At 42.0% G+C, this 27,484-nt stretch overlaps 1 protein-coding gene across 2 annotated transcripts; it reads left to right on the top strand.

Moving 5' to 3' along the window:
* Nucleotides 1-72: 72 nt before the first annotated feature.
* On the top strand, nt 73-27,484 carry dohh (deoxyhypusine hydroxylase/monooxygenase). 2 transcript variants are annotated; one of them, XM_076722734.1, is made up of 6 exons: nt 73-173; nt 4,908-5,017; nt 9,189-9,356; nt 10,048-10,124; nt 22,324-22,576; nt 26,261-27,484. In XM_076722734.1, the coding sequence occupies exons 2-6, from the start codon at nt 4,912-4,914 to the stop codon at nt 26,569-26,571; spliced, it is 915 nt and encodes a 304-aa protein (XP_076578849.1). In that variant the 5' UTR covers nt 73-173; nt 4,908-4,911; the 3' UTR covers nt 26,572-27,484. The 2 variants fall into 2 exon arrangements, with proteins under 2 accessions (XP_076578849.1, XP_076578858.1); XM_076722743.1 differs by having other exon boundaries at nt 99-173; nt 4,911-5,017.

Genomic DNA, 27,484 nt, shown 5'->3' with positions numbered 1-27,484 from the left:
ACTCAGGTCCACACTCCAACATAGTAGGTGGCGGTAATGCACCATAACGCTGGTTGCCGCCCGCCATAAAACAGAACGAAGAAGAAGAGGAGGAAGAGCAGTACGCGTGCAGCTGGAACGGCCATCGAGACACAGAGTAGACCTGTGTGGATTGGAGTCTGTAGACAACAAAGGTTAGTTCGTATCACGACGACGTTTTCCTCTTTTCATCGTCGTGTGTTGGTGTTTGTGAAATTGAATTCTGTACTGTGTAAGTTTGAGGAATGTCAAGATGGAAAGGCAGGAAGCTAACAGTTAGCTTCAGCGGAGGTAGCTTCTAGTATGACACCTGTCAACACAACGATACCCTGTACACCGAAACGTGGCTTGTAGCCCTGTTATGAGAGCTGGATCTGTGAGCTATTGACGTAACCATTTGCTCTCTCACTGAACGAGACCAAATGGCTACGAGTTATGGTGGAATTTTATTTCAGGGATGAACTCTCGAAATTATATATTTGAAAATGTACTTGGGCTTGATGATAATTGAGTATTATCACTTAGCCAGCTTTAATTAACATTAACATTAACAACATTCATCATTGAAGTTTTGTTTTGTAATATTTGAAGTGCAAACGCAATGCATAACAATGAAACAAAGTAAGTTGCTTCCAGCATTCGTTTATTTTAAAATAGATTTGGCATATCGCGATTACATCAGAGCAGGAAATTATCCTTATTAATGCGATGGCTGCATGTTTATTTGATTTGCATTCAGAGGCAAATTGTTTAGTTGATCGAAATAACTGAACAAAAAGCGATGTCTTAGAATTGAAGAATTCTGAGTACCTGCCCACAAGCCCCAAAATGATGAGTTTTACAGTGATATAAAGAAGAGAAAAGCAGCAAATATTCTCACTCAAGAGGTTTTGTATGTTTCATTTGATGGTCCTTAAGAAAATCACCACTTAATGTTGAATAGCACAGTTGATTTTATTGACTATGAAATTAACCCCTTTTCATTGATGTGGTATTACAGGCTTTATCGTCTTAAAATGCATTTCTACTATTATTATGCAATTGATTGGGTTATTTGATCTGTAAATGGTGGCTTTAACCTTAAACAAAGCTGTGTCAAACTGTCTGGCTGTGGTCATGCAGACAACTTAAGAGAGAGAAAGGTGTTTTTTTAAAAAAAAACAAAACAAAACATGCAGAGCAAGATACAGATGTTTTTTTTCTTTTCAGTGCTTTTTTTAAGGGCTGCAACTAATGATTATTTTCATAATTGATTAAGCAACAGATTATTTCTCTGATTAATCATTTAATCATTTTGTCCAAATAACATCAGAAAGCAGTTAAAAATGCCCATTTCAGTTTCCTTAAAGGTAACGTCATCAAATTCCTCCTCTTCTCTGGTCAACACTCCGAAATCCATATATTATCAATGTACAATTATGTTCAGATCAGGAAACGCAACACATTGTCACATTTTAGAAGCACAAGTTAAGAAAATGTTTGGATTCCTCTCCTAAAAATGACTTAAAATTAAAGTTAATCATGAAAATTGCTGATTAATGGCTGATTAATTTTCTGCTAATCAATTAATTGACAGCTTTACTTTTTAAATCAACACATCAGTTTAAAATATTTGAAGGGAGGAGTGATTTCAAGAAGGAGCTTAAGTGAACTGGTTACACAATAGCATAGAGCAAAGGCATAATGCAGGTTGCACATCAGTAAAACTGGGGTCCTGTGAAATCCGTTTAAGTATTTCTGAGGTGATGTTTACTTTCCCCAAAATCTGTTTTCATTTTAAAATTTTCTGAATTCTGTTACACGATTTAAGCACATTTTGTCACCGATGTGTTCAATTCAGAGAGTTTGTTGAAGAGATGAGCTCTTTCCATTTCTTTCTCTCTCTCTATCTCTCGCTCTCTCTCTGTATCTCTGTCTCTCTCTCCATCTCTTTGACCCTAACCTTTTTTTTTCAAATTTCTGTTCATTCGGCTTGGGGACTGTGAGAAAGTGCTACAATGGTAGGGAAATCAGGATTCTTATACATTGCATCCACATTTTGGCAATTTCTGCGATAATCCTGGCTGCTCAAAGTGGCAGAGGATTCTGTCTGGTATGACGCGTGCTCTGCTGCGAGGACACTATCCATATGTTTGTTTGCCTCGAGTGACTGTTGGGGTTTGTTTACTGTGCTATTTTTGTGGAAGACTGTCGAAGTTAGTCTTGTCAATTGTCCAGTTAGTTTGTTGTCACTATGTGGATCGATCAGCACAAAGCAGTTTGGCTCATATTAATCATACTATGGATTACCACAAGAAATAGGTGGACACTACTACCAGCGTCTCGTGGCAAATGTGGACTCACCTACACCTGAGAAGCTCTACTCCAACTCCGGTCCTCCATATGCTATGGGATTAAGCCATAGGTGTATCCTGCTGACAGAAATCTGACGGAGGAAAAGAAGGAAGCGGGGAGGGGTTCGTACTAGGCTGAAGCCTAGCAGCCATTTAAACCCCTTCTTCCCTACATCATCATGTTCAACGTACGGTCTCTACGGAACTAAGTGGATAAACTCCATGCAAAATACCTAGTGGAGAGGACCTAAAAGGAAGCCTGTGTCATCGCTCTGACCGAAACCTGGCTGTACGGATCTGTCCCAGAGATGTGGACCTCGACTTAACCATCCTGCGGGCAGACTACATGAAGGAGTCCGGTAAGGAGAGGGGTGGAAGTGTCTGCATGTATATCAACAATAGATGGTGTACCAGTATTAAGATCTAGAGCAAGATCTGCACTCTGCATGTCCCTTCGCCCCTTCTACCTTCCAGGGGATTTTCCACTGTTGTCATCAGTGTGTCTATATTCCACTGAGCGCTAATGTTACTTCTGCTGCTGAACTCGTGGCTAATACCATTAGCGACATGGGGGATTTTAACAGTTGCAGACTCAACAATGCCTTGCCTTCATTCCAACAATATGTGGACATCCCAACAAGGAAAATACTACTGATGCATACATTTCCCATGCTCAGCCATCGCTTGGTTTCTTACCACAATGTTGTCTTCCTGCTTCTACACTGCTGAACGGAACTGAAGCATCACAAATCCCAGACCTACAGCATCCACCAGTGGACAGGGGACAGTATCGCGAAATTACAGGGCTCACTAGCTGGGACTGGGACATATTCTTGGGTGGTAGTCTGAATGAGAGAGTCACTGTCATCATGGACTATATTACATTCTGTATTTCCACAATCCCCCCAACTCAAAACCCTGGATTACTCAACATATCATGCACAGCCTTAGAGAAAAACAGAAAGCCTTTCAACGGCAGGACTGGACTTCACTCAAAATCATAACACGCCATATGAATAACAAAATCTTCAGAGCCAAACTTGGGTATAAAGAAAATTGGAACTGGAATTCAGCTTTGTGAGCACAAGACAAGCTTTTCAGAAAGTTAAAACACCCACTGGCCATGAGCCATAACCCAAGTTAGCTGCAATAACTGACCCCACCTCTTTTGCTGAAAACCTGAACACCTTTTACACCCGGTTTGACACCATGGACTGCTCAGAGGAATGCAAGGTGTTACTGGATCCCTGAGTCAACACATCCTGTTCTCTTTACTGTGGAGGATGTACACTGGCAGCTGAGCCACTGTAAACAGGGTAAGTCCCCAAGGCCAGATGGTATCCAGACACAGGTGCTGAAGGAGTGTGCCATGGAATTCTATTCCATTATGCACTCCCTCTGCTGGGAGTCCTACAGGACTGCCTCAGTGCCCACTCTGTGGACAACATCCACTATCATACCGGGACCCAAGAAACTCTGCCCATCAGAACAAAACCACTCATCTCAATATCATGAAATGCCTGGAGACGCTGGTTCTCAACATCATCCATCTTCCAACTGTCAAACCACTCTTGTATCCAAACCAGTTTGCCTACAAGGCCAAAAGGGGTACTTAGGATGCAGTAGCATGTCTCTTCCATCCCCTCCTACAACACCTCGAGTCACCCGGTAACTTCACCAAACTCCTCCTCATTGACTTTATCTCAGCTTTCAATACCATCTTGTGCCACCAAATGATCAGGAAACTCTGTCACCTGAATGTATCACAACTTCTCATCTACTGGGTACACAGCTTCCTCAGTGACAGACCACAGTCTGTTAGAGTAAGCAGTACAACATCCTCATCCTCCATCACCAACACTGGAGTCCCACAAGGTTGTCCTGAGCCCCTTCCACTGTAGCACTGGCACTACTCAATGATAACAGCTCGGTTGCAAGCTACCATATCTCCACCTCCCATCTCACACAGTGCTGCACGAACAATCACTGGCAGTAAATTGTCTTCAAAACAAAGGAACTGGTTTTCACCTCCTCCAGCACACGCAGGTCAGTCTGTAACTTCATCCACACCCCCATCAGCATCAATGTTGAAGCTGTTGAAATGGTGGAGAGCCACAAATATCTCTGCATCACCCTGGACAATAAGCTGAACTTTGAACAACACACAACTGACATCCATAAATGCAGCCAACAAAGACTCTCCACTATCCGCAAACTTAAAGCGCTTTCCTTTGCCCCCACCTTCTGCTACTACTTTTCAAAAGTATAGTTCAACCAATCCTCCTCTACTGCTCCCCCTGCTTCTATAATATGCTGTCATCCCTCTCCATGAACAGACTTGCACAAATTACACACAAGGCTGCCAAGATCATTGGCCTCCCAACCCCAACCAAGGTGGAAACAATTTTCCTTGCAGAAGGACAAATAAATCTAAATCTGATCTTTTACATTTGATCCCATGTTTATGATGAGGTTCCACGATTCCATCCGTTCTTTCTGCATTGTGGAAATTACTAAGTAAACCTAATACATACTGCTCTCTGTCTCTCTGTGTAGCAGTATGGCCAACGACGAGCAAGTGGCAGCCATAGGACAGGTTCTGGTGGACCCAGAACTTGAGCTGACCCAACGGTTCAGAGCCTTATTCACCCTGAAGAACATTGGAGGTAAAACATATCGACAAAACATTAACACATCCATGCTGAGTTTTTGAAGACGAATTTGTGTCAACCATGTCAGTATGGCCTTGTCAAATAGGGCTGGGTCGATGTAAAAACACCAGACAAGACTGGCAATACTGAATTCTACAACTAGTCGTCATGCGTTTCACCCACTCCTGTGGAACATTGACTTCCCATGAATGAGAGTGCATAATGGCATCACAATCAGGAACTGAGTGACGCATCAATGTTTTTATTTCTCACAGCAACTATTCAACTTAATTTTTCTTCTAAAGTGTAACATTCAATTCAATTCAGTGCTACCAAATCACAATAGAAGTTGTCTCAGGACACTTTCCGTATAGAGCTGGTACAAACCAACATCAAAATAATAATTAAAATACTTCAGCCTAGTGCACCTTGAGAAAATATCAAAATTTTATTGGCCTCTGTTAATCAAATCAAATCAAACTTTATTTATATAGCACTTTTCATACGTAATGCAACACAAAGTGCTTTACGAGAGTTAAAAACAATATAAATAAAAACAGAACAACACCAAAAACCCAACCCTCCCACCCTCCATATGTACTAACACACACCCTCAACACCGTGCATACACACACACACACACACACACACACACACACACACACACACAGACATTCTCACCACAGATAGTAGCAGGAGTAACAAGACATGGCAAGGCACTGAGGATTGAGGAGAATGCCACCTTGATGTTAATATGTTATTCCATTGCACAGTGCATTTAAGATCAGACCTACCACACACCCAGTCCGAGACACAGCCTGTGATTGGTCAACATGTCAGGAACATAGCCTCTTGGGTCGACAGACTCAGCCCAAGGAATCATTGCCAGTGTATGGCTAAAAACCATGCTGACAACAACATTAACTGTTTTCAGCATTGATAAGTGGGTAAAAAGTCACAGCAGACATTCAGTAATGTCGTATTGCTTACTGCTAATGCAGTACAAATTGAATTTAGTGCCACCAACACATTTTGCTAATTTAGGATACTTTTTTGGGGAAAAAAAAATTAGAGGAAAAAAGCATCACTTCTGCAGTGGCTGCACTGAATGCCTTGCATGACAGTCTAACCGTTACCCAATAATTACTTTACAGGGAATGTCTGCTTAAGTCTGACATATTTAAATCTCTCTGGGCATAATGTCCAGTGAAAAGAATTACATGTGAAAATATTCAACTCTGCATACGATTTCCCCACTATTTCTCTGATGTTCACCCTCTCTCACTCCCAGCCAGTTGATGCTACTTTCAAAGTTTTTGTCAAAGTGAGGTTTACTGGAGCTAAATTAAAAGAAAATGGCTTAGCTTACTTTAACTTAGGCTTGAGACTCAGGAATGCAAAAAAAAAAACAAAAACAAAAAACTAGGGATACTAAGTAACACTTGGCAAGCAATAGTTACCACAGACAAAATATAATGTAAAAGACGAAGCTTAGAGTGAGAAGAAGAAATAAACCAGGAGAGCAACAAGACAAGAAAAAAATCTGAGCGTCAAAACTAAAGAGAACCCCAGACCATGCTAAGTCTGACGGTTGTGCTACCATGGGGGGCATTTTGAGGCAGAGGACGATCTTTAAGTGCTCAGACTGTGAGACAGACCTCCAACTAATAATCTTTGGTTTTTAAGGAAATGTGCATTCTTCTTTTTTATTGAATTATCTAATTTGATATGTTTTGTGCAAAAGACACATATTCTCATTACTGTTGTAAATCAATAGACTTAAACATCAAATTATACCATATGTAGTGAAGCTTACATAAAACATTAATTAAAGACACTGTTTAGCATTTTACTGCTAAGCTAACAGAAACATAAATTCAATACTAATAAAATGCACTTCAGTTTTATTTGTTTTTATTTGCCAAATGACAACAGAAGTTGTCTCAGGACACTTTCTACGTAGGGTTAGTACAGGCCAAGTTCTTTGATCTACAGAGACCCAACAATTCAACAGTTCCCTGATGAGCAAGCACTTGGCGACAGTGGTGAGGAAAAACTTCCTTTTAACAGGCAAAAACCTCAGGCAGAACCAGGCGCCAGGTGGGCGGCCATCTGCTTCGACCGGTTGGGTGAGAGAGAGAGAGAGCAAGAGAGAGAGAGTGAAAGACAGACAGAGAGAGACAGACAGAAATGCAATCACAGTCAGTGACAGTGGATGGTAGTAGTAGCAGGTGCAGTGGATGTCTGGCAGGGCCATGAGTTCGGTGTATCTTTGGAGGTCCCCTGACAGTCTAATGCTATAACAGCATAACTAGGAGCTAACTATAAGATTTATCAAAAAGGAAAGTTTAAAGCCTACTCTTAAATGTAGAGACAAAGACTGGAAGATGGTTCCACAGGAGAGGAGCTTGATGGCTGAATGCTCTGGCTCCTGGCTCGAATTGGTCCAAGCACAGAACCCTGCGGAACTCCGTAGCTGACTTTCACGAGCACAGAGGAGTCATCATTAATGTGTACAAACTGAGAGTGATCTGAAAAGTAGGATTTAAACCAGCGCATTTCCCTTAATGCCAATGAAGTGTTCCAGTCTCTGCATAAAAGGAAAGAATTAGCAGGTTAAACACATTCAGTTGATCAAATATACTAACAATCTTACACGCATCCATAAATGATTACAGGGAACTCTTTCAGAGTTGCAATAAGGCAGTGTTGTTCGATTGTAAAAATTGCTTTTCCAGCAGATATTTTACATAGCAGAGGCATTATATTAATGAAAAAAAGAGGAAACGTGCTGGATCATGTTGGTTAGTTTACCAAATGATCATGCAGCTCATAAATATTAATTCAGACTTGGTTACAAAAGAGGGATCTGTGTCTTTAACTCAAGAGTACATGTTACATGTTGAGTATACCTCTGAATCCTTATCTGTTTTCATCAGAGTGAAAGGAAGATGTAAAAAAAGTGATTGTGTGTAGGCTACAGACAGAGGGGAGAGAGGGAGAGAGAGACCTGTCTGTCCCTTTTGTTGTATTTTAGTCTTTATTTATTCGGTATTTTAAGGTGAGATACCAGTTTCTGTTCCAGGTGAAGAAACGTTGGAGTCTTCCTCGTGGTTTCGTGTCCAGATGAATAAAAGAGTGTGAATGACTCAGTCTGCATTTAATCTTGTTAGCAGGGCAATGATGCGTAACTTTCCAGATGAAGGAAGCTTCAACACAGGCCTTTGGGGTTTGTCACAGTGGTACTTAAACTATTCATGAGGTGACAGCCTGGGGGAGCCATGCCACTTAACATTTTGATCTCGTCAAAGAACACAAGTGTGAAATGTCAAATCAATCCTCCATTCCTCCCATGTTGATTGAGATACCTCATGATCGTCACATGCTATTGAGATATGAGCATAAGGACAACCTGTCTTCCTGATTAGCTTGTGACCAGTTTTATTTTTTTTGCATTCCTGATTATATTTTTTGTTACTTTTTCTAAATAATTGTGTGTACATCCTGTGTTTTCTGTATGTTTAATTGCTACTGCAACAAAATAATTTCCCAAATTGGGATCAATAAAGAAACCGTCTAAGTCTAAGTCTATCATGTTACAGCAAGTTAAATGCCCAATATTGGCAAAGTGACTTTTTAGGTTTAGCCAGATTGATGAAAACCCATTATAGATTTTTCAGTCTGTCAGAAGGAGCTGTTCCTGGAGGAAGACCTCTGCTGAGAGGCCATATGATTAAAATGATGTATTCATCATTCATGGCAAAATTGAATAATTTAAAATTTTATTATGGAATTTGGTTTGATCGTGGGTTTAAAAAATCACTGAACAAAAATTAGACACTACATAAAACTGAATGTGTGTCCTACAAGTTTGATGAACTGATAGCTAAACTGAATGAAAGTGTTGAGAGTGTAGCCAGAAAGAGTTCTGCTGAGATGCATGAAATCATGAAATACAGACAGAGGCTGAGGCAGCATTTGTTGTTGCATGGCACTGGCTCTCACAGGCAAATAAGTGTTTTTGAAATTGAACGCATGGTTATTTTGGGGAATATATCTGCTATCACTCCTTGTTTTGATGTGGGACTTATCCACCAAAAGAATATGTCTTTCACCCATTCAAACAGGAAATCTTTGTCATGTCTTGTACTGTGTGAACTGATTTAAACTGCAATCTGTTTGTCAGGTGCTGAAGCTATAGTATGGATCAGTAAGGCCTTCACTGATGAGTCTGCCCTACTGAAGCATGAGCTGGCTTACTGCCTGGGACAGATGCAGGACAGACGGGCCATACCCACCTTGACTGCTGTTCTCAAAGATACACAGCAAGAGCCAATGGTCAGGCATGAAGCAGGTAAACTTGCATGCATGCACCCCAGGGTTGAAAAGAGCACCTGCAGGTGAACAAAGGGGGTATTTAACAAACCATTTAATTGTTCTATGAAAAAGTCAACTCCGTCATCAGGCACATAGTTGGACTCACCATCAGAGCACGTAGCAAGGTTTGAGTTTGGCTGGCTATTTACCTGTATTGGGTGCCTTTTGATGAATGTTCACTTTTCAGCTAGTCAGTTAGAACTGAAGAAGGGATGGGTGGCATGGATGAGAGGCAAAACGTCTTCAAGAACCTCAAACAAGTCCAGTTGCATTTGTGAAGCACTTAGAAATGAAATTAATACATTTTAGTATTACAATTATGAGGGCGAGCGCCAGAGAGTTGAAGGGGAGGCATGGAGGGAGAGACACGAGGCAGAGTTACTGGATGTGGTCAGTTAGAGTCAAAATCATTCTTCTTGCATTCTTAACTCAAAATCTGAACACACTGACATACATATTGATTTCATTTCATTTCAACATACTGATTTCATTCAGTGTGATAAACTTCCTGAGGATATCAAGACACCCCCCCCCCCATACATACACACAGAAAATGTGTGTTGGTATAACAGCACATGTTCACATAACGCACATGAATTTGTGGTCAGTAATGTACAGAATACAAATACTTGACCTGTGTGTCCCTTTGACTGTGTGTCTGTCTTCAGGTGAGGCTCTGGGGGCAATTGGTGATCCTGTGGTTCTGGATCTACTGAAAGAATACAGTGAGGATCCCATCATAGAGGTAGGTACATAATACTGAGCCAATAACGACAAAGGCAGTCTTGTCACACCAATAAATGTGCGGCTGTGGCTCAGGAGGTTAAGCAGGTCATCCGTGTGTGTGTGTGTGTGTGTGTGTGTGTGTGTGTGTGTGTGTGTGGAGAGAGAGCGAGAACTATAAATATTGTTTTATTTATTTGTTTTTTGACTGTCACAAAGTTTACTAGATAAATATAATATTAATTTTCATCAGCAGTCCCTGGGCACACACAGTTTATAATCATTCAGATACAAGAGACATACTATGTGTACATTACTTCAAAATAAACACGTCTTTTAAAAGATGTACGTACTTACATATTACGAAGTAAACAAATGAAAAGATGTCCTATACCGTGTTGTTTAATTGTTCGTTCATTTCAACTTAAGCTACATTACATTTTCAGTCAATGGGTTTCCGGTTAGTGTCAGTCCATATGTCTTGCAAGATTTCAATGCATAAGAGAAATAAGAAGAAGAATCAGAGGGACAATCCCCTTTATTCGTCACACAGATACATGCATCATGCCCACACACACGCCATGCACTGGTGAAATTTATCTTCCGCCTTTAACCCATCCTGGTCGTCCTTCCTCCGCGGCAGACCAGGAGCGGTGGGCTGCCATCCAACCAGCGCCCGGGGACCCAGTTCCTTGTGTCACCATTGGTCAGGTGGTGGGAGAAATGTCAGTCATGTATCATTTGTTTACGGACCCTGTTCTCCCTTGTTTTTTTTTTGTTTTTTTTCTGGCAGCCATGAAGCTGTGGTGTCATCCCTCTGGGCATTTGCATACCATCAATTTATGTCCACTAAAAGTGTTTGTTTTTGCCAGTGATAGGCCTAGATTGCTACTCTCAGTGTCTGACAACATTAGGGAAAGGATCCCAACAAAGATACCTTCTTGTTAAAGAGTAAGATCCATTTTGTTTAACCGGAAACCGCTGTTATGTTGCTTTCGCCACAAGCCTCCATTCACAGAAATTTGATCATCGTACAACACACTTCATTCAACTCGACAAAAGCAAAATAAAACTCACCAAAACCTTCTTTGGTCATTCTTACACTGTTCCAACAAAAATCAGTAACTTTGGATTGGTTAAAATAAACTCTTAATTCACTGAATTGGGAAAGGAGTGAGACAGCTTCAGTACTGTCTCTGTGCTATGATGCACTCTAAATCCTGACTGGAAAGCCTCAAATAACCTATTGTTGTCATTAGGGTTGGGTGGTAATTCGGTAATGGTATCCCGCGGTATCTAAAAATAGCAACGGTATCAGTTTTGTTACGTCATTAAAATAAGAATGCTGCGCATATACAGAGCCTATCATAAGTATTCATCCCCTTGGATGTTTTCCCCTTTTATTGCATTCATAAATCAATCATGGTCAAAACAATTTGGCTTTTTTAACACAAAAATTTATTGGAAAAAACTCTTTAATGTCAAAGTGAAAACAGACTTCTACAAAGTAATGTCAATGAAATAAAAATATATAAAGAAATATGATTGTTTGCATAATTATTCACCCCCTTTTTAATTTAATGGTCTAATTCAATAGAGGTCCATCAAATTGTTGCCAGTAGTCTCACAATTAGTGAAATGAAGATCACCTGTGTGATCTGAGTGGTGTGGGTGTGTTTCAAGTGATTGAGGTATAAAACACCTGTGTCTGAAGGGTCCAGAGACTGGTTGATCAGTGTTCCTGGCTACCACTACACCATGAAGACAGAAGAACACTCCAAGCAACTCAGGGAAAGGTTTATTGAGAAGTACAATTCAGGGGATGGATACAAAAAATTTCCAAGGCATTGAACTTCCCCCGCAGTTCAGTGAAATCAATCATCAAGAAATGGAAGGAATATGGCACTTGTGTGAATCTGCCTAGATCAGGCTGCCCTTGTAAACTGAGTGACCGTGCAAGTAGGAGACTAATGAGAGAAGCCACCAAGACCCCTACGACTACTCTGAAGGAGTTACAAGCTTCAGCTGCTGAGATGGGAGAGACTGTGCATATAGCAACTGCTGCCCGGGTTCTTCACCGGTCAAAGCTTTATGGGAGAGTGGCAATGAGAAAGCCACTGTTGAAGAGAAGTCATATTAGATCTCGACTAGAGTTTGCCAAAAAGCATGTGGAAGATTCCATGGTCAAGTGGAAGAAGATTCTTTGGTCTGATGAGACCAAAATTGAGCTTTTTGGCCATCAGACAAGATGTTTGGCGGAAACCAAACACTGCACATCACCAAAAACACACCATCCCCACTGTGAAGCATGGTGGTGGCAGCATCATGCTGTGGGGATGTTTCTCAGCAGCCGGACCTGGAAGGCTTGTAAAGGCTTGTGAGTTCGCTTCATTCATTCTGGTCGGCGTTTACATCCCGCCGCAAGCCAACGTGCAGGACGCACAGCGTATGCTCGCGGACCAGATACTGCGTGTGGAGCGGACCAACCCGGACTCCTTAGTTATTGTCCTTGGCGACTTTAACAAAGGTAACCTCACCCACGAACTCCCTAAATACAGACAGTTTATCAAATGCCCGACCAGAGAGGAGAACATTCTGGATCACTGTTACACCACCGTCAGGGATGCTTATCACGCCGTCCCCCGTGCTGCACTGGGCCACTCTGACCACGTCATGGTGCACCTGATTCCTGCATACAGGCAGAAACTAAAGCTCTGCAAACCTGTAGTGAGGACATCAAGGAAGTGGACCAGTGAGGCTGTGGAGGATCTCCAGGCGTGTTTGGAATCTACTGACTGGGATGTGTTCAGGACTGCTACCAACAGTCTGGATGAGTACACGGAGACTGTGACGTCCTACATCAGCTTCTGTGAGGACTGCTGTGTTCCATCACGCACCAGGGTGAGTTACAACAATGACAAACCCTGGTTCACAGCCCAACTCAGGCAGCTAAGGTTGGCAAAGGAAGAGGCCTTCAGGAGTGGGGACAAAGACAGACACAAAGAGTTGAAGTACAAGTTTAGCAAGGCGGTGAAAGAGGCTAAACGGCTGTACTCTGAGAAGCTCCAGCACCAATTCTCAGCTAACGACTCTGCGTCTGTCTGGAAAGGGCTCAGGCAGATCACTAACTTCAAGCCTAAAGCCCCCCACTCCATCAACGACCGACGCCTAGCCAACGACCTGAACCAGTTCTACTGCCGCTTTGAAAGACAAAGGGACAGTCCAGCAACCATCCCCCACGACACCTCTGAACAGCTCCAGCTCCAGTCACCTCCACCAATGCCCACCTTTGAGCGCCTTGTGCTCTCACACATCAGAGACATCACTGACCCTCTCCTGGACCCCCTGCAGTTTGCCTACAGAGCCAACAGGTCTGTAGACGATGCAGTCAACTTGGCCCTCCACTTCATCCTCCAGCACCTGGACTCCGCAGGAACCTACGCTAGGATCCTGTTTGTGGATTTCAGCTCTGCCTTCAACACCATCGTCCCAACTCTGCTTCAGGAGAAGCTCTCCCAGCTGAGCGTGCCTGACTCCACCTGCAGGTGGATCACAGACTTCCTGTCTGACAGGAAACAGTGCGTGAAGCTGGGGAAACACCTCTCCCACGCTAAGACCATCAGCACCGGATCCCCCCAGGGCTGTGTTCTTTCTCCTCTGCTCTTCTCCCTGTACACGAACAGCTGCACCTCCAGTCACCAGTCTGTCAAGCTCCTGAAGTTTGCGGACGACACCACCCTCATCGGACTCATCTCTGATGGCGACGAGTCCGCCTACAGCTGGGAGGTTGACCATCTGGTGACCTGGTGCAATCAGAACAACCTGGAGCTAAATGCTCTAAAGACAGTGGAGATGGTTGTGGACTACAGGAAGAACTCAGCCTCACCCGCCCCCATCACCCTCTGTGACTCCACTATTGACACTGTGGAGTCTTTCCGCTTCCTGGGAACTATCATCTCCCAGGACCTCAAGTGGGAGCCGAACATCAGCTCCCTCATCAGGAAAGCACAGCAGAGGATGTACTTCCTACGGCAGCTGAAGAAATTCAGCCTGCCAAAGACAATGCTGGTGCACTTCTACACAGCCATCGAGTCCATCCTCACCTCCTCCATCACCATCTGGTACGCTGCTGCCACCGCCAAGGACAAGGGCAGACTGCAGCGTGTCATTCGGTCTGCAGAGAAGGTGATTGGCTGCAATCTACCATCTCTTCAGGACCTGTACGCCTCCAGGACCCTGAGGCGTGCAGAAAAGATTGTGGCTGATCCCTCTCACCCCGGACACAAACTCTTTGAGCCACTCCCCTCTGGCAGGAGGCTGCGGTCCATCAGGACCAAAACCTCACGCCACAAGAACAGTTTTTTCCTGTCTGCTGTCAGCCTTACCAGCAAGGCCCGGAACCCCCCCTGACACTCTTCACATTCCACCTCGGACTCATTCTGTCACATTGACTGATATAAATATAACTCTATGCGTTACATTAACGCTCAACTTGGACTTCTTTCTGAAAAACAGTACTGTGTTTCTGGTAAATAGCAACAACAATAACAGACTTGTGTATATATATTTAAATTGTTATATTTTATGCTCTTATTTTAGTAGATGTGTCATATTTTAGTAGATGTGTCATGCACCAATTTCACCAGAAAAAATTCCTCGTATGTGTAAAAGCAATCTTGGCAATAAAGCTTTTTCTGATTCTGATTCTGATTCTGATTCTGATAGAGGGCAGAATGAATGCTGCAAAATACACCGAAATCCTGGGGGACAATCTTCTTCAGTCTGCAAGAGAACTACGGCTTGGGAGAAGATTTATTTTCCAGCAAGACAATGATCCAAAGCATACTGCAAAAGCTACACAGGAATGGTTAAAAAAGAACCAGGTAAATGTTCTGGAGTGGCCGAGTCAAAGCCCAGACCTCAATCCTATAGAGAATTTGTGGCTGGACTTGAAAAGGGCTGTTCATGCCCGATACCCGCGCAACCTGACAGAGCTTGAGCAGTTTTGCAAAGAAGAATGGAGCAAAATTGCAGTGGGCAGATGTACAAGACTGATTGAGACTTATCCACACAGACTCACTGCTGTGATTGCAGCCAAAGGTGCATCTATGAAATACTGACTTGAAGGGGGTGAATAATTATGCAAACAGTTATTTTCATTTATATAATTTTCTGTCATTAACATTACTTTGTAGAAATCTGTTTCCACTTTGACATTAAAGAGTTTTTTCCAATAAATTTTTGTGTTAAAAAAGCCAAATTTTATTGACCATGATTGATTTATGAAAGCAATAAAAGTGTAAAACATCCAAGGGGGTGAATACTTATGATAGGCACTGTAGGTCTCTAGGTGCCTAACATAATTGTAGCAACAAAAATGAAGTCCACTCCGTTCAATCTGGTTGAATTTCTACTAGAGAAAAAGGCGACTGTGCAAAAGAACATGCTAAAAAAATGAACCTGTGATTTTTTTTTTTTTTTTTTTTTTTTTTACATTTTTTTGGGTGGGCTTTAAACCTTTGTGATAGAGAGAGGTGGAAGGCATGACAGGAAAGGGGGTAGAGAGAGGGGACGACACGTAGCAAACGAGCCGTAGGCAGGAGTCAAACCTGCGACCACTGCAGAGGACTGACAGCCTCAATATATGGGATGCACACCTTCTCTACTGAGCTACAGGGGTGCCCCAACCTGAACAGTTTTACAGATGTTTTAGTACAGGTATGTCCAGGCTCATTTGGGCGCATCTGGGCAGAGTACCGTTATCTCGTCCAAGCACATGGAGAAACTCCTCTGTTGAAAACACTTTTTCAGCCTTTTTTCTGCTTGCTGTTATTCTTAGCTCATAAAAGGATGAAATGCAAATAAAACAATAAAATAACACCTCGGGCTGGTTAGCAGTGTCCTCTGTGAGCCCTCTGCTCATTCATGTGTAAATGAGACGAAGCACTGGAACTAACTGCGTAGTTACACTGGTCAATAGCTCAGCGACCCATTAGTCTATTTTGATGATCGACACCTCAATCGACCAGTCAGAGTCAAGAGAATCAAGGGGCAGCACCCAAATTCACCATAGAAACACCAGTGACACAAACACAAAGAGTCATAGGAGGAGATATTAACAGCATTTTTTTTTGAGCTGGAATATAATTTTTGACCACAAAACACCAAAGGTAAGAAATACTTTATGATTTAGTGAAGTTTTTTTCTGCTACTCTTTGGCTGCTAGCTCACTGAGCTTTCATCGCACAGTGAGGAGTCAGACCTCTTTGTGATCATCGGACTTTCTGCTTTTATATGATACCAGGCTTGTGTGGTTTGTGGGAAGTGGTGGAATCAGCAGATGACGTACCGTTGACGTGTGCTATTTTCGTGTTTTCGTTACGTGCGCATATAATTTCTTGGGGTATGAATTATCTTTTGTTTGGGTGGCAATGCTTGGGAGAGGCTTTTAGCTGAGTGTCTCTCTGTCATTCTGGTATGCTACAAGTTAGGAATGGTGCTTTCTAGTGTGAGCACTGACCGTCTGAACTGCGTGCATGTCATGCTGCCCTGCAAAGTGAGACATAGTCATAGTCAAGTGTCATACGCAATGAACCTGTAGCACTATCAACCAGATAGTCAATTTTGGAGGGAATAAGTTAGCATAGGAGTCCTCTGTTGTATTGAGACATGGCATTGAATGAAATGCTGATGGGATCAAGCATTGTAGTCCACCACAAGCTCATTGATTTTCTATTGAGCTTCAGGTGATTGTTGCACCATGTGATGAAGCTCTCTACCAGTTGTCTGTACTCCTCTGTAAAAATAGTCTCTTAAGTGAAAACCACATGTTTATCACTGCAAATTATTCACTGGAATTATTCAGTTGTGCTCACAAGTTTATGTAATGTATGTAATCAGTAATCATGTAATCAGTTTTCAGAGAAGATGAATAGCACAAAAACTTTTCTTTCCCTCATGGTTAGTGGTTGAGTGAAGCCATTTATTGTCAAACAACTGTGTTTACTCTTGTTAAATCATGATGACAACAGAAACTACCCAAATGACCCTGATCAAAAGTTTACGTACCCCAGTTCTCAATACCTTGTATTGCCCTGTTCAACATCAGTGACAGCAGTCTTTTGTGGCAGTAGTGGATAAGGCTCTTCATTTTCTCAGATGGTAAAGCTGCCCATTCTTCTTGGCAAAAAGCCTCCAGTTCCTGTAAATTTTTGGGCTGTCTTGCACGAACTGCATGTTTGAGATCTCCCCAGAGTGGCTCAATGATATTGAGGTCAGGAGACTGAGATGACCATTCCAGAGCCTTCACTTTATTCTGCTGTAGCCAATGACAGGTTGACATGGCCTTGTGTTTTGGGTCGTTGTCATGTTTGAACATCCAATTACGTCCCATGCACAGCTTCTGGGCTGATGAGTGCAAGTTGTCGTCCAGTATTTTCTGATAACATGCTGCATTCATCTTGCCATCAATTTATAATCAAGTTTTCTGTGCCTTTGTAGCGCACACGTCCCCAAAACATCAGCGATCCACCTCTGTGTTTTGCAGCAGGAATGTTGCACCTTTTATCATAGGCCTTGTTGACTCCTCTCCATATGTAATGTTTATGATTGTGGCCAGAAAGTTCAGTTTTGGTCTCATCACACCAAATGACTTTGTTCCAGAAGTTTAGATGCTTGTCTCTGTGCTGTTTGGTGTATTGTAAGCGGGATGCTTTGTGACTCAAATGCTTTGTGATGCATTTGCGTAGTAATGGCTTTCTTCTAGCAGCAGGACCATGCAGCCCATTTTTCTTCAAGTGCCTCCTTATTGTCCATCCTAAAACAGCCACGACATGAGTCCTGTATTTCAGCTGAAGTTATTTGTGGGTTTTTATTTGCATCCCAAACAATTTTCCTGGCAGTTGTGGCTGAAATTGTTGTTGGTCTACCTGACCGTGGTTTGGTTTCAACAGAATCCCTCATTTTCCACTTCTTAATTAGAGTTTGAACACTGCTGATTGGCGTTCTCAATTCCTTGGATATCTTTTTACATCCATTTCCTGTTTTATACAGCTCAATTACCTTTTTTCCACAGATCCGTTTGCAATTCTTTTGCTTTCCCCATGACTCAGAATCCAGAAATGTCAGTGCAGCACTGGATGAAAGATGCAAGGGTCTGTCAGGAGCCCAGAAACTCACTGACCTTTTATACACACACACTGATAACAAGCAAACAGCAATGATTTAAAAAGAGTAAACACAGTTGTTTGACAATAAATTGCTTCACCCAACCACTAACCATGAGTGAAAAATGTATGGAGTGTGTTCCCTGTATGGCGCTGTAATGGCGACAAGTGGAGAGCGTCTCTCGTGCATCCTGTCCTGCCTTTTGTTTGTTTGTCTAAGGTTTAGTCCCATGTCTAGTTGGCTGCTGTGATTGAATGGTACGTCGTGTGCCTACTAAGACTACTGGTTTGATCAAAGAGTTTCCAGCGTGGCTGAAGTTTACAAAATACACCAGCAGGATGAGGAAGTGTCTACTGCTGCTGCTACTGCTACTTTGGATAGCCAGATCACTCGCGGCCTTTGGGAAGCTCGGAACTGGAATTTTGCAGTATTCCCGAGATGATTTGTTGTTACTGAGGCATATGGATTATTCTGCCCCGAATTTGGAAAACTGGGGAGAACTGAGACCATATAGCCGTAACCACGATCGCCGGCGGGACACTTCGAGAAGGAAGCGGGGTAGGAGAGGAGGAGTTAGGCAGAGGCTGAAAAGACTCTGACTGTCCACTGACTGTTTACACCATGCACGCCCTCTTACTCTACGCCACAGCCTGTTGATCCCCATGACACCTCCCCCTACCGGTCTCTCCTTTTACCACACTTAACCAGCGCGCACAGAACCGACTCACCTGCTCTCATCCCGTCACTTGTCTCTCACCACAGACCTACAGTAAAACGCCCACTATCACACCCCTCAGCTGTAAACCACTGTAACTTAATCAACATCCCTTCTTTGCCGCCATGTGCCCCTGGTTTTTATCCTGTTAACTTTGGCCTTTTAAATATTAGATCCTTGAATAGCAAAACCTTTATATGCCATGATTTTATTACTTCAAATGAATTAGACTTTTTTTATTTTAACAGAGAATTGGCTAACCCAAGGTGCCCTCTAGAAGCAACCCTCCCTGATTTTACCTACCTCCACCAACCGTGGCTATCAGGCCATGGAGGGAGGGGTTGCTGTTATTTATAAGAGATTTTTCAAGTGCAGACCCATTCCACAGAACAGTTTTACCTCTTTGGAACATCTTGGTTTTATCTGCAATCCCAAAGACCCAGTGTTGGTTTTAATTATCTACAGACCACCAAGGCCAAATAATGTTTTTATCCAACAGTTTGCTGAGTTTATTTCTGGTTTTATAACAAAGTATGAGAAAATTCTTCTTTTGGGTGATTTTTGAATATACATGTGTGCTGCCCCCCTATGACTTTTAGTTCCGATTTTATGGACATATTGGATTTTTTTAACCTAACTCAGGCTGTAAAGGAACCCACACATGCCAAAGGCCACACACTTGATCTGGTGCTTCATCATGGTCTCAATCTAGATAACTTCACAACTACAGATATCTGTGTGTCGGACCACAAAGCAGTTTTATTTAGTATAGTTTTATCTCTCCCCCATCTTAATCATACCTTACCTGTCCGTCGTTGTGTTTTTAATTCCCGGTCTGCCAGCCAGTTTACTGATCTTTTTAGTGTTGCTTTTTCAACTGCTTTTAATCCAAATTTTAGCATAGAGGAGCAGGTCTCTTGTCTTAACCACACCTGTCAAAATGGACTCTGTCGCCCCTTACAAATTAAAACACAACAATGCCACTCCACAACCATGGCTAAATGAGTCCACCAATGAGTTGAAGTGGGATTGTAGGAGAAAAGAAAGGTGTTGGAAGAAGACAGGCCTAATGGTATTTTATGACATTTGGAAAGAGGCTATGAAGACCTACCAGCGAGCAGTTACAGAAGCAAGAGCACAGTTTTTCTCTAACTTAGTTTTAACAAATAAAAACAACCCCAGAATTTTATTTAAGGTTTTAGATGCTGTCACCAATCTCTCCCCCATCCTTTTAATGATGCATCTGAGGTGCTGTGTGAAGAATTTTCAAACTTTTTTACCAATAAAGTCAATAATTTAAGGAATCAGATTACCCCCTCAGATCGCATTTGAACATGCAGCCTTGATGCCTTGCCCACAAAATTTCGTAAAGAGGTTTTAGACACAGTTGGACCCAGTATTTTATCCATCATAAATAACTCTATAACTGAAGGCATTTTCCCAGCCTCTTTTAAACATGCTGTAGTCCAACCTGTTAGTCCAACCTGTAGACTCCTCTATTTTTAGTCATTTTAGACCAATTTCTAATCTTCCATTCTTATCTAAGGTTTTAGAGAAAGTGGTCTCAACCCAGCTTTTAGATTGTATGTCTCTTAACAACCTCTTTGAGGAGTTCCATTCAGGTTTTAGAGCAGAGTACAGAAACTGCACTCCTCAAAGTGACCAATGACATTCTTTTAGCTGCTGATAGGGACGAAAGTGCAATTTTAATCCTTTTCGACTTAACAGCCGCCTTTGACACAATAGATCAGAGCATTTTAATTAATCGTCTAGAGACCTGGGTTGGCATCAGGGGCATTGCACTCAGCTGGTTTCATTCATACCTGTTAGATCGAACCTATGCAGTCGCCATAGGCAGTCACACCTCCTCTAAAGCTGTGGCTGCCTGTGGTGTACCGCAAGGTTCAATTTTAGGTCCAATTTTATTTTCTATATACATGCTCCCACTCAGTCAGATTATCCATCGCCATAAAGTTTCTTTCCATTGCTATGCGGACGACACACAGATATACCTCCCGTTGAGACCTGATGATGACCCTGCAAGCCTAGCTGATGTGTTCAGCTCTTTAAAATTTTGGATGGCCCAAAACTTTCTTCAACTCATTGAATCAAAAACAGAAATTCTATTGTTCGCTCCCCCACATTCCATCTTTCCCACAGAAAACAACCTGGGCACACTGTCCACATACATCCAGCCCACTGCCAGAAATTTAGGAATTATATTTGACACAGCCCTCACCTTCCAACCCCACATTAGTAAACTCGTCTAGTCCTGCTTCTTCTAATTACGCACCATCTCCAAAATTAAACCCATGCTCTCGCACACCAACCTGGAAAAAATAATACACTCCTTCATCTTTTCAAGAGTGGACTGCTACAACTCACTCTTCTCCGGCATAAACACTCTCTTCCCTCCAACCGATCCAGAACGTAGCCGCTAGGTTTCTCACCAGTTTTAATAGATATAACCACATTACCCTGATTTTAGCTTCCCTCCACTGGCTCCCCATGTGTTTTAGGATTGATTTTAAGATTCTACTGATCACTTTTAAAGCTCGTCAGGGCTTGGCCCCAAATTACACCGCCGCTTTTTTGACCCCATACACTCCAACCCGTAGCTTTAGATCCTTGGGTGAGTCACTTTTAGTTGTTCCGAAGTCGAGACACAAGACAAGAGGTGACCGTGCCTTCTCTGTCAGAGCCCCTTGACTTTGGAATTACCTACCAGAGGAGATAAGGCGTGTTGATTCAGTGGACTCTTTTAAATCACTTTTTAAAACTCATTTTTACAGACTTGCCTTTTTATAATGTTAGCTCTTCGTTTTATTGTATTTAATTTTTTTGTTTCTGTTCTTCTCTTTTTCTTATCACTTTCTCTTTGTTTCCTTTTTCGAAATTGATCTTACCCTCTTGCTCTTGACCTTCCTGTTCTCCATCATCGTTTTTACTTTTTTAATTTTGCTCTTGATCTAAGCATGTCCAGCCCGTTTACTGGCCATTTGTTGGGCCCTCTGCTCTGTAAAGCACTTTGTAAACCTTGATTTTAAAAGGTGCTATATAAATTGTAAAGCACTTTGAGCTGCAACTCCTGTATGAATGGTGCTATACAAATAAAGTTTATTATTATCCAGACTGTGTGTTTTGAGAGGTAGTTTTCACAATGCAAGCTGTGATTCTAATTAGAGTTTCAAGCCCCGAACAGTGAAAATTACACCTTAAATCACAATAATATTGATATAAAAACAGATATTGCTGTACCAATGATATTGACAAATGCGTATCATTACACACATTTTTACTATCTCTTCCACCCCTGTCATGCTCCCCTGCTTCGCTACAGGTTGCAGAGACGTGTCAGTTGGCTGTTCATCGGTTGGAGTGGTTGCAGAGTGGAGGAGAGAAACTGTTAGATGATGGAAGCACAGATAACCCCTACTGCTCTGTAGACCCAGCCCCTCCAGCAGTGATGAAGAGTGTATCAGAACTACGCTCTATCCTGTTGGATGAGAGTCTGCCACTCTTTGAACGCTATCGCGCCATGTTTGCTCTCCGTAACCTTGGCAATGAGGAGGCTGTACTGGCACTTGGAGACGGTAGGATACAGCACTATAGCTTACTATTTTATCCGTGTATCACTGCACAACTGAAACTACCCAACTGTTACTTATGATCAGATAAGTTTTGGTCATTTTCATATTTTCACCTCTGTTATAAGCTTGGAGTTCTTTGTAAATGAAAGCATTTGTACAGTCATCAGCCTGTGAAACGGTTTCAATGTGAAATTGAAAAAAACACAGATGGTTGTCTTTGTTAAGAATTTTGCTCTGCATTTTGGAGAGATTTTGGGTTTTGGAAGGGAATTTGCTTTTCCAAATGATGGTTCTTTGCACACACCTGACATTGGTTTTCCATCCATCATGCCTGCTGCTTTATAAACAAGCATGTGTTCAGCCCGAAGATTCGAAAGTGGAGTGAACATATATGAAAAAAGTCATTATTAATTTTATATTGAAGTTTTCATCTCTGAAAACAATAATAATAATAATAATAATAATAATAATAATAATAATAATTGTCATTATTGTTATTGTTGTTGTTATTATTATACATCTTATTTATGAGTGCCTTTCAAAGCACTCAAGGTCGCTGTACAGCAAAGAATTAAAAACAAATGGAACATCAAGATACCAAAGACAAAAATAGAAATTACTTAAACAAAACAGTTAAACAGAATATGCCAGTTTAAAAAGATGAAGATTTAAAAGTCACAAGGCAGTCGGTATTACAGATGTCTGGTGGGAGGGAGTTCCAGAGGCGGGGCAGAGCGGCTGAAGGCTCTGAGTCCAAAGGTAGACAGACCGCCAGAGGGAACAGTGAGGTGAATAGAGGTAGAAGATCTGAGTGTGCAAGAACGTGTGTTGATATGAAGGAGTTCAGAGATATATAAAGGAGCAAGGTTGAGGATGGTTTTAAATGTGAAAAACAGAATCTTAAAATCGATGAGACAGTGGACCGGGAGCTTAGTCGAGTTGTTGAAGAACAGGAGTGATGTGGTTAGTGGACAGGATTGTGGAGATGATGTGAGCAGCAGAATTCTGGACTAGTTGAAGTTTTTGGAGCGTTTTGTGAGGGAGACCAAAGAGGAGGGAGTTACAATAGTCAAGACGGGAGGTAACCAGGGAGTGAATAAGAATAGCAGTGGTGTGTGGTGTGAGGGATAGACAGAGGTGATTAATGTTGCGGAGATGGAAGTAAGCAGACTGGGTGACATTATTGATGTGAGCTGATGTGGAAGGACAGATAGGAGTCGAGGATGACACCCAGACTCTTAACCTGGGAGGAGAGGGAAACAGAGGCGTGATTAACAGTTAGGGAAAAATAGTGAAATTTGGACAGGGTGGATTTAGTGCCTTTAAGCAAAATTTCAGTTTTATCACTGTTAAGGAAGTTGTCGGGGAACCAAGATTGAATTTCCTGGAGGCAATTGCAGAGGGAGGTGTGTGAGAGGGTGGAGTTAGGTTTAGTAGAGAGGTAGAGCTGGGTGTCATCTGCATAGCAATGAAAATTGATGTTGAATACGGAAGATATGGCCAAGAGGAAGAAGGTAGATAATAAAAAGAAGGGGCCCTAAGACAGAACCCTGGGGAACAAAGGAAGTGACTGGAAGGGGGTGGGATTTGAAAGATTGGAGCTGAATGACCTGAGTGCGGCCAGTTAGATATGATTTAAACCATTGAAGGGGTATATTCGAGATTCCAAAAGAGGTCAACCTGTTAATGAGAATATTGTGGGAGATGCTGTCAAAGGCCGCACTCAGATCAAGAAGGATGAGAATGGTTAGAAGTCCAGAATCTGCTGCCAAGAGGAGATCGTTGGTGATTTTTACTAATGCTGTTTCAGTACTATGGAGAGGGCAGAAACCAGACTGGAGTTGTTCATACAGATTATTGTCAGAAAGGTTTTTTCAAGGATTTTAGAAAGAAAAGGAAGGTGAGAGATAGGGTGAAGGTTATTGAAATCATTGGGATCTGAACCAGGTCTCTTGAGAATAGGGGTTATGGAAGCTGATTTGAGAGATGAGGGAACAACACCAGTGGAAAGTGAGGAATGGATGATGGAAGTGATCAGAGGAGCTACGGAGGGAAGGCAGCTTTTAACGAGGATGGTGGGGAGAGGGTCTAGTTGGCAGGTAGATGGCTTTGATTCACGAATGAGGTCTGATATTTCTGATACAGAGGGGGGAGAGCATGAGAAAGAGGGGTAAGAAGAAATAGGGAGCAAGGGCTGTTAGTGTTTGGAGATAGTTGCTGATGGGTCTTGTCTACCTTGGCAATAAAGAAGGTTATTAAGGAGTTACAGAAGGTAATGGAGTACATGTGAGGGGCCAGATGGGCGGGTGGACGTAGGAGTTTGTTCACTAATGAGAAAAGTGACCTTGTGTTTCCTTCATCTGAGGTTATTAAAGTAGAGTCGTATGAAGATTTAGCTGTAGAGAGGGCATGCTTATATTGAAGAATATGATTTCTGTACTTTTCTTTGTGCACAACAAGTCCAGATGTCTTTGAAGGCATTCAAGGCAGTGACCTTTGGCTTTGAGTTGGTAAGTAAAGCAGAAGTGAACCAAGGGATAGAATGAGGGAAGGACACAGACCGGGTTTTCATAGGGGCAAGGGTATCTAGGATATCGTGAAGACCAGTATTATAATGAAGGACAAGATCATCAGGGGTGGGTGAAGAGTCAGTGTTGGGGAGGCAGTTTATACAATGTACCAGAGCAGTTGTATTAATGTCCTTGATGTTGCGATAAGTGATGACACGTGGTGGTTTTGGATAATGTTAGGCTGACATTAAGACAGATTTGTGGGTGTGTCTCTACAATTTATTAGGAACTAGACCACTAAATAATGAATTGGCTCTCAAGTTAGACAGATAAATCGGGCAGACCAATATACCACTTATATTAGGTATATTGGTCTGATATTAGGTTATTGCAGATATATTGGTAGCTAGAAGCAGTACCACCATCACATAATTTGTCCACTGGAGAGCAATCACGATCATCATCAATGATTTCTACACTAATTTTTTTTTTTCTCAGTATTTGTCGTCACGAGTTTAAAAAAATCTAAATAAAAACTCAAATCTGAAGGAATTCATATGAAGTTATGGGTCGGGCCGTAATTGAGTTACGTTTAGGCACTGACTTTTACTTATAGGAGCATTTGGGCACTGATGAGTTGATGACTTGTGACATGATTCCAAGGGAATGCATGACAATGATATCACATCAACAATATTGACAAGATAAAGACAGAAGATTCGACTTTTGTAGTTTCCTCTGGGTGGTTTCCGTCCATTTTGATCTTTTTACAGTTAAATAATGTTATTTAATTTTAGTGTCTTTCAGCATCGCACAGCTTATAGTCTGTGGTGTGTCATCAGCAGCATGTGCTCTATCAATGAATCTGTTTACATGCATACTAGTAGGCTGTCCCAAGTTCTGAGTCTTATCATAGTCTTTATCATTTATGGGAGATGATGTTTGTATTACCAACAAACAACCTGGTAATTGCCAGGTTTGCCTATGCTTAAAAACTGACCAGAGAGAACTCTGAAATGTCTTAGGGAGCTGAGCTTTGAGTGAATTGGAATGATGATAGTAGTGAGAAATCCTACATGTCATTACATGCAGCACACTTCTCAGTGAAGCAGCCCTGTAATGAGAGCATTTTTTTTTGCCACGGCATAAACCTTTCATTTCCCATATATGTCTCCAGGCCTGCAGTGCTCCAGTGCTCTCTTCCGTCATGAGATTGGCTATGTCCTGGGTCAGATACAGCATCCGGCAGCAGTCCCAGCCTTGCGCGCAGCTTTGGAGCATTCTGGGGAGAACCCCATGGTAAGACACGAGGCGGCAGAGGCTCTTGGGTCCATTGGCAAAGAGGAGTGCCTGGCTGTGCTGCAGCATTACCGTGGAGACAGAGAACGAGTAGTCAAGGAGAGCTGTGAGGTTGCACTGGATATGTTGGCGTATGAAAACAATGACCAGTTCCAGTATGCAGATGGACTGGTCAGGTTACAGGGTTAAAGGTCAATGTGACATCCGAAGGCGTTTCACCCAAATCTCTTTTTTACCATATTTACTTTGTTCTGTTGTATTATGTTTTACAGCAGACAAAGTAGGGCAAATCAGTGCTAATAACACTGTGGTGTGAAACTTTACAGTATATACTCAGCACATAAATTCAAAACTGAAACTTTAAAAGCCCAAACAAACCAGACAAGAGTTTGTAAACTGCGGGAGTGAGCTCTTAACTTTTGGCTGTGTGGGTGTTACTGTATAGGGGGGGCAGGAGCAGAGCCACTGCATTATTTGTTTTATTTTTCCTCCAAAACACAGATAATGACAGTAGACAGTAACACATAGCATAATGTATCTGTATTTGCGGAGTGTGCAACAGCTCAGGACTGATTTCATAACTTACCTGGAAGTGTTTTTTTTTTTTGTACTATTCTGCTTTGGAGTTCAGTAGAAACTACAGCTTCTTCACTTGGCCCACATTCTATGGTCAGCTTTGGATTGAAAGTTGAATGCATGATGGACTGATGTGATGATTTAATTTTAAGGATTTTTGCTCTGCAGGTCTATCTCTTTGTTCACTACATTGGGTTTTTCCTAATTTTAAGCATTGGATCCAGGCTGCACTATCAGGTCTAAAATCAGTTAATTCTGCTATAACTTACAACAAGCCAAATATCTTGTGACTTCTCTTTTGTCCATTTACAGTATTTTGGGAAGTACACAGCCCTCATTGGCAGGAAAGTTCTTTCCAAACCACAATCTGCTGCAGAGATTAGCATTGTAAAATTGTAGTAAGAATGCTCCTCTGGTTGCTTTGTTACTAGATTCATGTAAAACACAAGTTGTAATTGTCATATTTCTTAAATCATTTACAGTCAGGTATGTACTGTATGTAAAATTAAAATCCTGTTTACATTTG

This window comes from Chaetodon auriga, chromosome 3 (assembly GCF_051107435.1).
Source record: "Chaetodon auriga isolate fChaAug3 chromosome 3, fChaAug3.hap1, whole genome shotgun sequence".
NCBI lineage: Eukaryota > Metazoa > Chordata > Actinopteri > Chaetodontiformes > Chaetodontidae > Chaetodon > Chaetodon auriga.
This window is presented reverse-complemented; position numbering and strand designations above follow the sequence as displayed.